Genomic DNA, 16,359 nt, shown 5'->3' on the forward strand with positions numbered 1-16,359 from the left:
TGATCATGTGTGATGTTCAGATTTATCCTGATGAGAGAATTCTAATCAGGTCAGCATATTTAAATGTGAAGCTCGTCTGTTACAACTGTGTCATTTGTCCTCAGAATAGTTGAGACAATAGGAGATTAAACCAGTAACTAAAGAGCTTGCACCTACTGGGACCTCTGACAAATTAGTCAGGAAAACGAAACTCAAGGGAATTGGCAGACAGAAAAAAAAAAAGCCATGATGAGCAAGACAGAAGTAGAAGTGGAGTTGGAGGAGATTGCAACGGCTGAGGAGAAGAAGCAAGAGGAGACAAAAGGTAAAATGGTTATTCAAATATTTTTTTTATATAAGCAATAAACAAGTTGTTATTAGCTATTAGTTAGTCATTATACAAATAACGAAGCCTTTTCTCTAGTTTTCTTCTCATATCTAACTGTTCTTCAATTAAACTGCATTGTCTCCAACTGACATCGCAGAGGAAGACGTAAATGAAGGGAATGTTTACTCCTCGCTCACTAACACATCTGAACATGTGTACGGCTTGCCCTCTTCAATCCGCTCTCATACAGTCAATAAAGGTAAAACACGTTTTATTCAGTCATCAAAACTAATTTTAGGCCAATTAATTGCTAATAAAGTGAATAAAAGCACTCATTTAATGATAAAAATGCCAGGAGTTTGATTTCTTTAAAGTTTTGTGTACATGTTTAAATGATAAAATACAGAAGTATTCAAAACAATGCTGTATTTTTTTAAAAATTAATATTCTTTTCGGGCATTCATGTGCATTATTCATATGATATGTTACACAAGTTACAAAAATGTGTGATAGAGAGTCCAGCTGTCTATCTGGTCTAAAACAGGACAAGTGAAAAAAGGCCAAATAGAGGAACAAAAACAGATATTTTGATGTCAAGGTAAAAGGGTATGCAGAAGATGTACATAAATAGTCTACACTGTAAAAAAAAAAAAAAAAAAAAAAAACTTAAATTTACAGTAAAAAGCTGTGATTACCAAACCCAACTCATGTATTATGTAAATGTTGCATGCATCAAAGTGGCATTTAGGTGACAGTAGATTACAACACAAAAAACTTAAAGGAAACATAAATCAGTTGTGAACTTCATAATGTCCCCTATCCCAGTGAAATCCCTGGAGCACTAAAAGGAACATGATGGAAAATAATGAGATGGGAAGAAAATGTAGCTGTATTGCATTCTAGTGCAAAATATTTAGAGTTCCCATGAAACTATGCATTTGCTCACAAAACATTTTAGTTTTTGGGGTTTTTTTGTGAGCAAATTGGGAGAACCAACTCAAAGATTTATTTCCTGTACCTGTGCCAAAAACTATTTGATGGACTTATTTTGGGGAATATTGAGAGTTGTAGTGGTAGTGCTTAGATTAATACAAAACAAGTTTACTGGGCTACATAAATTGTCCTGTTAATTGCCATTGCAGTTAACCAATACCGGTTTTCACAGCAGCATATTCTTTACCTTTAAAATGACTAACATTGTTTTTTACAGTTTAGCTATATACCTGTGCAAAAAATATTTGTGGGAACATTGTGAGTAGTGCTTCACTTAATACTAAACAGTTGATCCATAGCAGCATCCGATTATACCCAACCCAAGTGGTTTCTCGTTAGAAACATCTGTTACCATGGCCCAGCAGGCATGCATAAATTATAGATTGCTCTGTAATTTGATAAGAGTCTTTTGTATGACCATAGTTCACAATGTAAAACCCATATCTGGGACACAGCTGCATATCTTGCTCTCTGAAGGACAGCGGGTATCTTATTTTGTCCGGAGAGAGCTTCAAGGTCTCATAAGGGCACACGAGGACACAGAGCCCTGTATTGTGTTACGGAGCGTCGTCATCAGACTGTACGTTGCTACAGTGACGGATGCACGTCTTTAAAGCCCCTGCACGCGCGGTCGAACCCACCCGTAGTGTGTGTGTGAGCCGAGCTGCGGTCAAGTGCGCACTACAGTAGCAAACTCTGTCTAGACGCTGCGTTAGAAGAGACATGTACGTAAAACTGTGCAATTTCGGGAAGTACGCAGGCGGCAAATCTGAGCCGAAAAAGCTGCCGCCGGACTCAGGTGATGAATGATGTTATTACACACTTCTTGACTTCTGTTATTTGACGGTTCATGTAACGACAGGATGTATTATGTTTTTCTCCAGATGCACCATTTGATACTTACCGGAAGGTTCGTGTCTACCGCATCATTTCACTGGTTCTTTTTGTCATCTGCGTCCTGTTGCTGATTGTGGTCCTTGTACTGTTAGTTAAGTGTAAGTATAACTGTCTTATGTAACTTAGGCCTAGAACTCGGAACTCGGAATTTTATTGTATTTGGGCTAATTTGGTCAAAAATACGCTACATCGTTTTAGATATTGGAAACAAGCATTGTGTCACTGTCAACAGTATCTAAACAAAACTATTATTATTAATAGTAGGCTATTATTACTTTTATTAGGCTAATGATAATAATAATAATTCAATAAATGGTTTGACTATACTTGAAGAACCACTTATGGCCTTTGAACTTTCAGTATGTTATGCAACTGTATTTTGTGTGTGTGAATTCAAATTAAATTTGAGTGAAAAATATTTAGCATTTTTTCTAGGATTAATTTTTTATTATTTTAACCCTTAAAATAGGACTGGGCGATAAAACGATAATTATCGCGATATTTTTTTTCTCGATAAAACGATATCAAGAGTTCGATAAATGTTCGATAATATTTAGCGGAACGAAACTAATTTGAACCGCTCGCCACACGGACCATTTATCCGCTCGGCTCAAGGTCCAAACGGCAGCGCAGCGCGAGCTCACTAGAGCTGTGCGTTTAATCTGATCGGTCTCGGTCACGAGATCCAGTGAGAAGCAGAGTGCGAATTACCCCACCATAATTGGGGGGTACTGCTCCTTCACTTCTTCTATGACCATCATGGTTCACTACCATATCAATCCCCACCGTGATCGTCAAGTGCAACGTGTTGTGTAACACACATACAAGGTCTAAACATGCGACAAACTGATAATCAGTAGGCTACAGAATGGCATTAGGCAGTAGGCATTGTTATTATATATCCAAAAGAAAACTGTTTAGATCAACTCCCAAAAGTTAGAAGTTAAGAGCACTTAAAATACCATTCTAATTACTAGTAAAAGTAATACCTTTACAAGAAGCCTATTGCCTATTTCAGGGTTTTTCCTGGCTCAAAATGAGGCGGAGGTGGTAAAATCATAATAATGTATTTTAATAATAAGATAATTAAATGTGTATTTTTTTGTAGATCATCATAAAGCCTAATGCCCACATTTTTTTGTTGGTGGAGCTCGGTATCAGGGGGGTCCGGGGGCATGCCCCCCCGTTTTTAAAATTTTGTAAATTTTAAAAATAAATTCATTAATCTGGTGCACTTTGAGTCACCCGAATCCACTATTAAAAATAAATAATCCACCCACAAACCGCCTATATTCTTTGATTTAGCTATCTGCATCTGATCATCACATTACAATTATTCAAATTCTCAGTATTAAGCATATGGTAACATATCACACTGAAGTAGGCTGATTTAAAATGAACATTTATTTAAAATAATAGTTCTTCTTTTGGCAAAATTACATTTCCTTAATAGCCTAAACAGAGGCTTTACTCCCTTCAAGCTTAAATTGACAATGTTTCATTACATCACTGTTTGAAAACACTCAGAATAATTTTTTGTACCTTTATAAAGGGCATTTTCCCCTAATTTTATTAAATGTATGCTCCATCTTTCATTTCAAATTCTTAAATTTGATAAATATATTCAATTAAAATAATTAGACACTAGGCTGTTACCAATAAAATTAAATAATTTACATTGAAAAATTATAACTGTATTAAATTTGATTATTTTAAATATTTTTGAATATACAAATAAGGAATGTTGAAAAGAATGATACTTTATGAAACTAGTGTTTTGTCATTCAACATTGACACTTGCTTGAGAAGTCGTTCTCTATTTCCGTTGCTTCTAGCCACGGTGGTTAAAAATGGTACGGTCCACAATAGGGGTGTCTGAAATTGCTTTACATTAAAATGTTCCTACAGTGAAAATAGGAGTTGACTTGTATTGTAACTGTAATTATATTTTTTTCACAATATCAGAAAAATTATCTGACCCCCCCAAAACTGATATTTCTGTCCCTTTGGGGGATTTCTGTCTTCATTGGGGGGTATAGTACCCCCCAGTACCCCCTGTAATTCGAACTATGGACTGAGAAGCGCTTGAATTCAGCGAAGAACACAAATGTCTCAGTGATTTAAACCAGTTTAAAGGCAGATGAAACCGCGCTGACAAACAGGAGAAACACTGTGCGCAACGATACAGTCAGAAGGCTTTTCCATCTACAAATCCCCATCATTTACCATGGATTTACTGTAACGTTTACGTTTACTGTGGGATATAACGTTACATATTGAATTGTATTATATTATTAAGGTAGACAATGTATTAAAGAACTAATGGAATATAATAACAGTTGGCTATTAAATAATGTAGGCTATTTAGGCTACTGTTTTTCATACAAATACCATAGAAACCATAAAGTTACATTTTCCCATGATAGTGAGGTGCTATAGGCTATGCCTGGTTTTATCTGTGGTTATTATCATGATCTAAATGCATGATACTGGATGACCAATGGTTAATTTTAATAAAACTCAAACCGTCAGAATATTACATTTTTACCAAATATTATTATTTATTTTTTAACAGATGTTACTGTTTTTGTTAATGAACACAAATTTAACATAGTAAATCTGCATACTAACTCAAGCTAATACTACTGTCAACTCAGTCAAATATACGTTTTGAGACAAACATGTAATATTCATATTGCAGCCTGCACTGCAAACTGTGCTGAAGTTACGTGCCATCAAAGTCAGGCAACACAAACCTGTTTCAATACTTGAAACAATATCCCCCATTAGCACATGCAGAAACTAAGAAATTAATTTTCTAATAAAGATCTTATTTTGTTAAGGAAACATGACAAATGTTTGAATGTTCTACCTCAGATTTGTGAAATGTTCATCTGTTTGGCAAGTGTTTGTCCTGATATGTTCTGACAGTAAAGAGTAGTTTAAAACCACAATTAACGCTCTGGTTTCTACAACTTTCACTTAGTAGCAAAAATCTGCCTTTAATGCTTTTAATGCATGGATGTCATTTTCTCCTTGCACAAAACTAACAGCTGTATGCACACTGTTTATAAACCTGTTATTAACTAATAGCAGAATAATACAGAAGCTGCTATATAATGTATTGTATTGCAACATTATGAAAGGCCAAAAGAAATGAAAAATAGGAAAAGTCAGTTTGTTTGTTTTTTGCCATAGTATCCCAAATTCTCTAACATTTTTTTATTTTATTTGTGTTACTCCATAATGATTGAATTAAAACCACTTTATCATAATACATTTTGATACAAAAACAAATAAAAAAAACAGACATTTTCCTTAAAAGTGGTCTAGACCCGTTGTACCATAATCAAGAATGATTAAGAATAATATTTGAATGTTTTTCACTATGTTTGTATGCGTCACAAGTGCGTGCAGATCTTGGAACAATATAGGTGGGTTAAAATTATTACGTAAAAAGAAAATAGCATTTACCTTCAGAAAAATGTGATCAAAATAGAAAAGTTACACACAGTGACAAATATTGTAAAAACTTCTTGCACTAACTTCTTGTTTCAAGAATTTGATGTTACATTATTATGACTTTACAGTACAAAAAATGAAGTCTAATAACTATGGTATTTTGGTGGAAATGGTTATTTATTTAGAGGTCAGGTGTGCTGTAACATTGTTCCTCTATGTTATAAACAGTGACTGGGCCACAACAGCCATGTCAGGTGGTAGAGGAGACGAACAGGTCTCCACCGGAACAGGAATGCAGCTTGGAGAAATGCCAAGAGGTTTACCAACAATCTCTTGAAGAAACTCGTGAGTTTGTGAACAACAGATATACGGTTGTCTAAAAGTTTTTTTTTTCATATACAACTTATTTTTATGTCACTTCAGAGTTTTCTTGTTTCCCCACTTAAAGGGACAATATGTAGCTTTTTAGGTATTTTATTATCTAAAATCAATATTTTTATTCATAAATATGCCCTCAATGGTGTACAAATACCTATGCCAATGATCAGACTAATCCTCGTAAACGAAGAATTTATTATCTTTATATACATGGGACGGGTAGGTCCACGGAGGCTTCCATGTAGTTCCGCCATCTTGAAAAACTATAATAGCAGAGAGGAACAAAAAGTACTAGGCCAACGCGTTTCCACAACGCGTTTCGTTCAGAACCAGCGTCACGTGACTGAAGCCAGCAGAAGCGGAGGAGCAGAGCAGTGAGAGGCGCTTGTCGCAAGTTTAAAAGGCTGCACTGCACGGTTATTTATACACCGTTCATTCATACATACATATGAGTCACAGGATAAGGAGTCCTCGTCGTCGAAAAAGTCCAAAATAGACCGTAAAAGGAAACGTGACCGGAGATTACAAAAACAAGGGTTAATGTCAGGATAGCTAATGCAGGAGAAAGCTTTCAAAAGAGATGCTGAAGTTTCCTGCTTTCTTCTCGACAGGTAAGTCAGTGTTACGGTCTTAATTACAAGCTTATTTTTCATTGCTTTGTTGTGAACTTTATTATATAGACAGTAGAACATTTATAGTTATATCTATTTATCTATTCTATTCATAGTAAGTTAAACAGGCTCTTTGATGAATAGCAGCTATTGAGTAAAGGAACGTTAGAGAAGGCTCTGATGATGATGATATCTAACAATGCACGTACTTCAAAAATATAACAAATAAAGGCGGCATTACTACTAACTACCATAGTTAATGTTTTTCACAGTCAGTAATTTATACTGTAACATTCTTTTCGTTGATTCAAGTTACAGTTTGTTTTAAATAACAAACCTGTTCACCCGAAGAAAAACTCGGAAGTGCTATTATAAGACATCCTGTCATAGCTTTTTGGTCCATAACGGCAACCGTAGATGCAACACGCATTTGGAAAAGTGAGGTGCTGGAGAGCATTATTCGTTTGAATGCAAAATACAGTTTCACCACTAGATGGGAGAAATTCCCACTTAGTGTCCCTTTAAATGTATGTGTGCAGGGCATCTGTGCAGTGTTTGTGGCAAGGGCTGGTTGAGGTTCGAGAATACTTGTTACTTCATGTCTCACAACCGTCTGTCCTGGCAGCTGAGCAGGGAGGAATGCCAGAGGAAGGGAGGAGATCTTGCCGTGATTACTAATAATCGTGTGCAGGTCAGTAATTCTGTAAATATGGTCAAATTAAAACTAACAGGAGTGAATCTCAGTTAAATGTATTTTTATGCCTTTCAACAATATCTCATCTCTGCAGATGTATCTGAGCAGGAAAGGGAATTTGGACTACTGGATTGGGCTAAGTCATGTGGGGACAAATGAATGGACATGGATTAACAACACTGTATTGACAGTGAGGTGGGGAAAAAATGTGACTGTAATCACATCGAAGGGCAATGTGAAAAAAATGCTTCTTTGTTTTTTTTACTACCTGAGTCGGTTACCTTTAAGGATGGTTTTTTTTTTTTTTTTTTTGCTGGCAAAACATTTCCAATGATTTTTCAAATTTAAAAAGAAGAAGAAAAAAAAAAGAACAAACAATTCTATCCATTTGGTCTCCTTCTGAATTGCTTTTCCCTACACACTGGAAGTGCCCTGCAATGAATGGTTACATAAAAAAAATTAGCATGCAGTGTCAACCTTGGATGATTTTTGAAAAGGTGAAAAAAAAAAATGTTTGGAACACTTTACAACAAGGTTTCAAGTTTCAACATTAATTAACTTCATTAGTAAACACGAACTAACAATGGTCAATACTGCTACAGCATCTATTTATATTAGTTAATTCAGCATTTACTATTACATTTGTAAGTATATACACATTGTATCTGTTAACATTAATGCACAGTGAACATGAATGTTTTTATTAACAAAGGTTAATAAATGCTGTAAAAATAATTGTTAATTGTTATTTCATGTTAGTTAATGGATTAACTAATGTTAACAAATAAGACCTTATTGTAACCAAAATGTTTAAGTTTATTTCCAACATTAAGTTTTCTAAGTGGACAGTAATAATAATATGGATATAAAAAATTTAATTCAGGGATGTATTGCCTTTTTTTTTTTTTTGCAGCAGAACAATATAAATTAAAAATAGGAAATAAACTCGGGGAGGCACTTTTTACACCTTGTCCTTCAAGCCACCATGAATAATTCATCATATGGTTACAAAAACATACGATTATAAAATGAATGTATTTGTTTAAATGTGATTTAGTAGCTAATGACTGACTATGCTTCTTCCGTATGCACACAGCTATTGGGAAAATGATTCCTCTCCTGGAGATTGTGCCATTCTGGCTGCAAATGACCCACCTGAACGGAACTGGCGCCCATCTCAGTGCAAGTTATATTTGCAGTACATCTGTCAGAAGATCTAGATGTCAGAAGATCAACTACACCAATCAAAACCAACTATACATCTGGATATCATAACTCAACACCTAATCTAATTATCTTTTAGATTAGGGACATTTGGTCCATAAGCATTATAGATGCAGAAAATACATTTTTAGAAACTTTTTAGAATAGTTTTATTTGTATTACAACTGCACTCATTTCTAACTGTACTGATCATTTACACAAAGTTTGTTAATTTGCACTAAACATGGCTAATATTCACATGATAATGTACTGAATTGCGCATACATTCTTTTTGAAATGTCTCTTTTTGTATTTCTTAATTAAACTTCCACCTTTATATGTAACAATATTGATGTTGCACACCTATATGTTTGCATATTATTAAACAATAAAATAATACAGAATAATGTAACAGGAACCCTTTAAATATTAGGAATGTCATTTCACCTAAACATTTCTACTTGATCTTGGGCCATTTTTAGATGTACTTGAAATCCGGGCAATCCACATTTTCTTCCTTTTCACATTCTATACTCTGGCGAATGAGCTGCCAGCATCGTTTTGGCCTCTTTTTGGTTCTAGCCATGTTGCTCTCAGTAAAATGGCTTTGCGTTGGATCATTTCCACTGTCGCTCTTGCCTGTTTCCTCCTTCTCCTTGGCTGATTCTCCATCCTTAGAGAATGCGTTAACGTAGCGTCTCATCTTTTGCACCAATAGATCATTGCGATCCTCCACTCTGGAATCAAGAGATATTATGAAAGAATAAGTAAAAAAATTTGAGCGTTTCGTGATGCTTTTGTATTGAATTTGTGATTCCGGGTGACCTTACCGGAGGTACCAGCATTCTCCAAGGCCAAACGCCAGGCCACAGACACCCAGTCTAGGCCACAAGCGCAGTGATAGCCTCCGTTCCAGCATCAGAGTAGTGGCCACCACCTGTGAACAGAGAAACCCAATTTCACCCAACATGCTTCCAGAACAATAAATGTGCGACTGAACTAGTCTAGCTACAATACCAACCTGTGTCCTCCAGAGTTCGTCACGTTCCTGGGTGACCCTCCACTGCGTGTCGCTCATCATGGCGATCAGGAGGTTGAACAGGAGGATGTAAGAGACCACGCTGAAGCAGATGTGAACAGAGTGCACAACTGGATGTGTGTAGAGAGTGTGGTCCACTGGCAAGTCTATCAGACCGATGCTCAGCTCAAACTGAGTGAAGATGGTGATGGGGAACGAGCGGTATGGCGGTAAAGCTAAAGATTCTTGAGTCATGTAGAAGACCCACAAGCCTGAGGAACGAGACAAGGAAGTCATTATTTACATTACAAACTCACAATAGTGCTGGGTAGTAACTGATTATATGTAATTTGTATTACGTAATCAGATTGCAAAAATTAAGTACTTAAGTCTAAGTACTACGTAATTAGATTATAGGCCATATTCAATGCGGATGAAAGGGTCCTTGATCACTAGATCACATGCCGTACTTCTCTCCCTCACAGCCACATATTCATTCCTGCCAAAAAATGTAATATGGCGCTATCCTGACTAAGATCTATTATGTTTTTAATAGGTTTATCAACTTGTAGTTCCTTCACAAACCCCAGGAAACCCTTATGTAATGTAATGTTTAATGTTGATGATAAAAAATGGCATATTTTCTTTCTCTCTGTATTTTTATATCAAATTGGTACAAGTTTATCCTATTCCAAAGTAATCTAAAAGTAGTCCGATTGTATTGTATCGTCATGTAATTTGAAATCAGTAACGGACTACAATTTGGAAGCAATTTACCCAGCACTGCGCATTAATATATGGTGATGCAACTGTATTTGAACTAACCGGTTGAGGATCCAATGAGGAAGATGAGAGACAACCACATGAACTTTGTCAAATCTCCAAATATTGTCTGCAAAACAACATCCACACAAATACATTATTAAGCTATGCTGGGTCTACAAACCGACAACAGTGAGAGGCTGCCTCAGCAAAATGCTCCACCTTCTGAATCACAATGACATAGGGTCCCAACATCTCAAAACCTCGGGCGAAGTACATAACATTGGACCAGCCGAGAACCAGAGCCCAAGCCATCGGCACAAGCTCTCCTGCCATTCCAGTGGTGCGCATCACACACAAAATCACAACCAGACACGCATAGCTTATCCTGCCGCAGAAATGCAAGGAAATTCAGTATAAGTGAATGGATGTGAGTCAAACTGATTTCATTCAACAAAAATGCAGGGGTTTTCAAATATTTTGATGCCAAACCCTCCAATATGATTATCCTCTAGTGATGGACCACCTTCTATACAGCAATCACACATTAAATTGATCAAATGTGACAATAAAGACTATTTCTATTCATCAAAGATTCCTGAAAAACTGTTTTCAACATTGATAATAATAAGAAATGTTACTTGAGCACCAAATCAGCATATTAGAATGATTTCTGAAGGATCATGTGACACTGAAGACTGTAGTAATGATGCTGAAAATTCAGCTTTGCCATTTAAATTACGTAAAAACAACAACAAATGCATGTATATTTACAGTATATTGTGATACATTTTGGGTTCTTGGACCCCATTTGAAAACCCCTGTGATAATAGACTTTACAACAAGATAAACTCACAAAGTGACATGGAAGGGGCCTCCAAGTGCAGACTGGCCGAAGTAGCGTTTAGCCCCCACTTTCAAAATACTGGGAATCTGAAAATGATTCAACGTAAGGTATGAGTGTTTTGGCATAATACCAATAATACTTTACATTTCATAGCATAATATTTTTAAAGTCAGACTGAGTTGTGTGGGGAAATTTTGCTGACCTCTATCAGCAGAATAACGATGGCTCCTATGAGACTGATAATTTCTCCAATTAAACGCAGGTGATCTTTATAGGACTGATAGCTCTCCTAAACACACACACACACACAGAAATGAGGTACTTGCAAACATATATAAAAGTGCTTTGACATACAGAAATATAAAAAATAATCATGTTTCACACCCGAAAGCTTTTTTGTATTTTTATGGTGTTGTCGTTGTCTGCTTTGGTGTAATTCTCAGGAATGTCCTTCAGGGGGCGGTTTATACAACAAAAAGTGAATATGGTAATATACAGCAGGTACACCAGCATTAATAACCTGTAAACAGATAAATAGAGCAACATCACTACTTGTTATCAAAGTGAAATGTTTTCTGATAAAATCAGAAAAAATACTGAATATGTGGAAAAGCTTGAAGCCATTTTGACAGTCAACAGAAAAGAAAAAAATTCAGGTACGACAATGACATCATAAATTGTTATGATTCCTTTAAACCTCCACATGTCACATTACACTACATTTTGGACATAATTATATCATAATTATATTTTTCATGATATTACATTTGATATACTATAATATACTATAATTAGTAGCTCAAACAGTAAAGCACGCAACAAACCAGTTGCCTTAAATATTACCTGTACTTGATCATGTTTGTAATTAACACAAAAATCAACATTTTGTGGATTTTTAAGACAAAGAAATTAAAGAAAATGTAGATATCCGAGTAATGATTTCTTGTTTTAAAGTAGTAAAAATAGGCCAAAATCTGCATATTTGTTTAACACCATTTTCAACTGGAAACTTTTTATGTGTTTTGGTCGTTTATTTACACGACAACAGCGTTTTGAGGGCCTGAAATGCAAACTTTTGACTGGGTTTTTGAAATTGATACCGTTATCTTCTACAAAAACCTGAATTTGTGAAAACTATAGGTGTGTGGTGTTTCTTTATAAAGTGACATCGCCAACTACTGGCCTGACAGCACAATACAGCTTTTTTAGTGGCAAAAAACTTTCTGTTTTTAGTACATCATTGTCATGTAAACGTACCCTGAAACAGCTGTAATTATTTATAGTTTATTAATTCAATAAAAAGATAAACTTCCTAAATGCTGTGTTTTTATAGTATGTGATAGTGTGGCACCTGAAGTAATGTTTCCCATACAGATTCCACTTCAGCCTGACGAGCTGTCGCACTGGAGTCAACTCAAGAATCCTTCTGGCCTGAGACAGAGACGATGCACAAAGCACTTAGTTAAGAGATGAACTAACAACACCCCAGCTAAAGCACTTTGGCTTAGTCAGTTATTTATTATCATTAATGTTTAAGCTGAGTTTTTCCTGTTCTTCTTTGTCAAGGCCTGTTTGATATGCTGTAATGTGTCCTGCACACATTTACACACCTCTCTTTTTGGACTGCTGACAATAACCTCAAGCACTGAGAGGTCATCCATCCTGGAGTCAATCTCAGTAAGGTCATAAAGGTTGGAGGTCAATGGTCCCAAACTCCACTGAACAATGCGTCTGCGGTTAACCAAGTGCTGGAAGGCCTGTGCAGCATCACAAAAACATTAGCCCATGCTCTTTAAAAGCTGCAAAATGTTACTTTGCAATCCTGTGACAGAAAAGATGCATGTTTTTGGAAGAGATGCATGAAAGATCTCTTTCTCACCACAAGGTTGCCCTCCTTGGCAGCGAGTTTGAAAGGTGTGAGGCCTCTGTAGTTGGGAATCTTGTCTAGAGGGATTGAGGGTTCCAGATCTGCATCTTGTGACATCAGAATGTCAAAAATATGACATGCAGTTGTTTTATTGGGCTGCAAAACCAACAGATGCAGGATGGTATTACCTGTTCATGAGAGAAAGAAAGTTACAAACACATATGCAGATATACAGGTCAAATTGGGAGTAAAATATTTAACTAGGCCAGTGAGTTATTTTCTCTTACCAAGGGAATCCTGGGCCCGAATATTAGCCCCAGCTTTTATCAACATGGACATGATTTCTTCATTACCCACACAGCTTGCAAATGCCAGGATGTGTTCACCTACATTTAAACAATTTATTTATTAATGTTTCTATGTAAGTATGTATGTAACAGTCATGGGAAATAGTAATAGTCATCTCTCTTGATGCTCATCCACATTTCAACTTAACATATTTATAATTAAAAGGATACTTCATCCAAAAAATAAAAATATACTAATTTACTCACCCTCATGCCATTCTCGACGTATATGACTTTCTTTCTTCAGATAAACACATACAAAGATTTCTGCGAGTCCATATAATGCAAGTGAATGGGTGCCGATAGGTCGATGCTTGAAAAACCACACACAACGATCCCAGTGGATGAATCAATGTCTTCTGAAGTGATCTTGATTTGATTTATATAATTGATTCAAATCAAAAATAGAAATCAAATTTCATAATTAAGTGAAATGATAGGTGTGTGTCAGAAAAGTACTAATATTTTAAAATCTTTTAACTATAAACCAACGCTTCCGGCGAACTGTCCTAGGCGCGCTCACAAGTTCAGCTTGACATAAATATAAGTGTGTTAAATTTGCGCGGAAGAACAGAGGATGCCACTTCTCGCGTGAGCTTCGCAACACACTTACATCCTGAAGTCTCGTATGACAATAGTCTGGAAGCAATGATTTATTAAAAAATGTCATTAGTGTTTATCTGAAGAAAGAAAGTCATATACATCAGAGATGGCATGAGGGTGAGTAAATGATGAGAGAGTTTTCATTTTTGGATGAAGCACCCCTTTAATAAAAATAATTCCTAAAAACGATTAATAGAACAGAAACACCCATCTCACCAAAGTACAGAAGTCCTCCTCGTCTTTTGCGGAAGTACATGCCCGTGACCCTGGGTGCTGCCACATCACCCCCTCTTCTTATCAACTCCTGGACTATGTTAACATTCTGGTTAACTGCAGCAATGTGAAGGGCTGTTAAACCTGCCAATCACAGCATACATCCATGAGATCTTCTAGCACAAATAGTTGAGGAACATTTCGATTTTTTAAAACAACGACCTTGATAGAGTTCAGAGGTCATAGGCTCGTTGATGAGCTCAGGTGCTCCATCCATTAATGCCACGGCCGCTTCAAAATTATCATTCATCACAGCAACATGCAGAGCCGTCTCTCCAAACTCACCTGGAACACACACGCGGTGTCAGATGTGTTTGTCATTCAATGCGCCAGTTACAAAATGGCAAATAATGGCAAAAACTGTGGTTTACCTCTCTCAAAGATATTTGTAGATGAACAGTCAAGCAGTTTCCTTATGCAGGCTGCATTATTCTCCTTAGTGGCGGAAAACAGGGGGATGTCATTTACTCTGCAGAGCAGAAAGAGAAATGACTACAACCGTAGGTGGGAGCTGAAATCAGGACATCTTTTCCCTTTATTAGTGCTTGCGAGACAGCAGAACTGAATTCACACTGTTAAATTATTACAGACATTACATATATTTATATAGAATCAAAATCAAAATCCTAAACTCACCAGGATTTCGGCATTATTCTTTTACTGCCTTGCAATCACTAGCATTTCCTTCTTGAAATGCAAATGTAGTGCCTAATTTATTATATTGATAATAATTAGTTATTCACTTTTTGTTCTGCATGAGGAAGGTCTCATCCAACATTTCATTCCATCCTTTTCTATGCTGAAGGCGGAACTTCAGTTGGTTCCACCAGTGATTTATCTCTCCTGCAGCAGTTCTGGAGATGGCTGGTGACATGGTTTCTGGAGGAGTGTCAGACCAAAAAGACTGACAGAAAAAACAAAACAATCCACATTACCAAAAAAGTAAACCACAGAAAAAGATGATTTTCAAAAATGCATTAGGAATTTCTGCATATTTAAATGAACATGCAGGTGAAGCGGTTTCCCTCCTCATCGGCTCATTCAACAGTACTTATAATCAGTATACTTTAAATGTAACGATTCTTTTAAAAATTATTATTATGCAAACTTTGAGTAACTGTTTTTGTACAATGTAATAAAACACTTAAATTCCTTTTATCAGTGTGACCTAATGTGTGTGTGTGCATCTGTATGTATGTATGTATGTACGTACGTACGTACGTACGTATGTATATATATATATATATATAAAGAGTTCAGATGCAAAAGCCTCTAAGTGCCATCTGAAATTTTCTTCTAGAATGATCATTTTTATCAAGCTTGTATGTTTATGTTCAGCTATTTCACTTTAATGGCAATGAAAATTCCCTATTAATTGTCATTAAAGTGAAATTACTGAACCTAAATATATGACCTTGATAAAAATGCAAATTTTATACGAAAATTTCAGATGGCACTTAGAGGCTTTTGCATCTGAAGTCTTCATATATATATATATATATATTTTCAATAAAATATATTACTATATTAAATAATAATTACTATTACTACAACTAATAATAATAATAGTTTTGAATAGAACCAAATTAACAAAGCACATTTTTAAGTTAACATTATTTTACAATTTTTCTGCCAAATTTAATAAAAAATGCAGAAAAACAACCACTTACCAGACTATCCACTTTCATAACATTACAATCAGTTATTTATGCACTTGCTACAAGATGCCTGCATTCAAAGCAATATTCACCTACCTTATGAAAATCCTAAATACGTTATTCCAATGTTATTTTTTGTAATTGGTGTATAGCATGTTTGTTTGAATGTCAGTGGACAATAGAAAAATAAGCAGTCTGACATCAGTATTTATACTTTTAGCTGAGCCAAGAAAGGAGGGAGGAGGACGTCACTCACACAGGTGGACAATAGAAGAGGACTCTGAGGTTTAGGAGCCCAGTGAGTTCCAAACCTGTATGACCTTATTTCTTCTGCTGAACACAAAATAAGATATTCTGAAGAATGTTGGTTACCAGTCGATGGACCCCATTGACTTGGGGTATTTTTTCCCATACAACGATAGACAATAGGGTCCATCAA

At 35.9% G+C, this 16,359-nt stretch overlaps 2 protein-coding genes across 2 annotated transcripts; one reads left to right on the top strand and one right to left on the bottom strand.

Annotated features, from left to right (window-relative positions):
* Positions 1 to 1,726: 1,726 nt before the first annotated feature.
* On the top strand, positions 1,727 to 8,963 carry LOC311067027 (C-type lectin domain family 2 member B). The gene is made up of 6 exons (XM_084088561.1): positions 1,727 to 2,099; positions 2,185 to 2,295; positions 5,888 to 6,004; positions 7,188 to 7,339; positions 7,437 to 7,537; positions 8,439 to 8,963. The coding sequence occupies exons 1-6, from the start codon at positions 2,024 to 2,026 to the stop codon at positions 8,560 to 8,562; spliced, it is 681 nt and encodes a 226-aa protein (XP_083944687.1). The 5' UTR covers positions 1,727 to 2,023; the 3' UTR covers positions 8,563 to 8,963.
* Positions 8,699 to 16,100, bottom strand: trpv6 (transient receptor potential cation channel, subfamily V, member 6). Its single transcript, XM_084088560.1, has 17 exons — positions 16,017 to 16,100; positions 15,006 to 15,166; positions 14,634 to 14,731; positions 14,425 to 14,547; positions 14,206 to 14,346; positions 13,327 to 13,425; positions 13,052 to 13,227; positions 12,783 to 12,929; positions 12,524 to 12,603; positions 11,557 to 11,692; positions 11,375 to 11,461; positions 11,182 to 11,258; positions 10,548 to 10,713; positions 10,389 to 10,455; positions 9,567 to 9,835; positions 9,376 to 9,482; positions 8,699 to 9,282 (listed from the first exon to the last, which is right to left on the bottom strand). The coding sequence occupies exons 2-17, from the start codon at positions 15,134 to 15,136 to the stop codon at positions 9,024 to 9,026; spliced, it is 2,163 nt and encodes a 720-aa protein (XP_083944686.1). The 5' UTR covers positions 15,137 to 15,166; positions 16,017 to 16,100; the 3' UTR covers positions 8,699 to 9,023.
* Positions 16,101 to 16,359: the final 259 nt, after the last annotated feature.

Source organism: Abramis brama, assembly GCF_963993115.1.
Source record: "Abramis brama genome assembly, chromosome: 17".
Classification (NCBI taxonomy): Eukaryota; Metazoa; Chordata; class Actinopteri; order Cypriniformes; family Leuciscidae; genus Abramis; species Abramis brama.

Excerpts from the sequence above, each read along its gene's own strand:
- LOC311067027 (XM_084088561.1), top strand. The coding sequence starts at position 2,024 with ATGTACGTAAAACTGTGCAATTTCGGGAAGTACGCAGGCGGCAAATCT. Across the intron at positions 7,340-7,436 it reads TTACTAATAATCGTGTGCAG|ATGTATCTGAGCAGGAAAGG; the intron begins GTCAGTAATTCT and ends TCATCTCTGCAG. Across the intron at positions 7,538-8,438 it reads AACACTGTATTGACAGTGAG|CTATTGGGAAAATGATTCCT; the intron begins GTGGGGAAAAAA and ends GTATGCACACAG.
- trpv6 (XM_084088560.1), bottom strand. The coding sequence starts at position 15,136 with ATGTCACCAGCCATCTCCAGAACTGCTGCAGGAGAGATAAATCACTGG. Across the intron at positions 14,347-14,424 it reads GACCTCTGAACTCTATCAAG|GTTTAACAGCCCTTCACATT; the intron begins GTCGTTGTTTTA and ends TGTGATTGGCAG. Across the intron at positions 10,714-11,181 it reads GGCCCCTTCCATGTCACTTT|GATAAGCTATGCGTGTCTGG; the intron begins GTGAGTTTATCT and ends TTTCTGCGGCAG.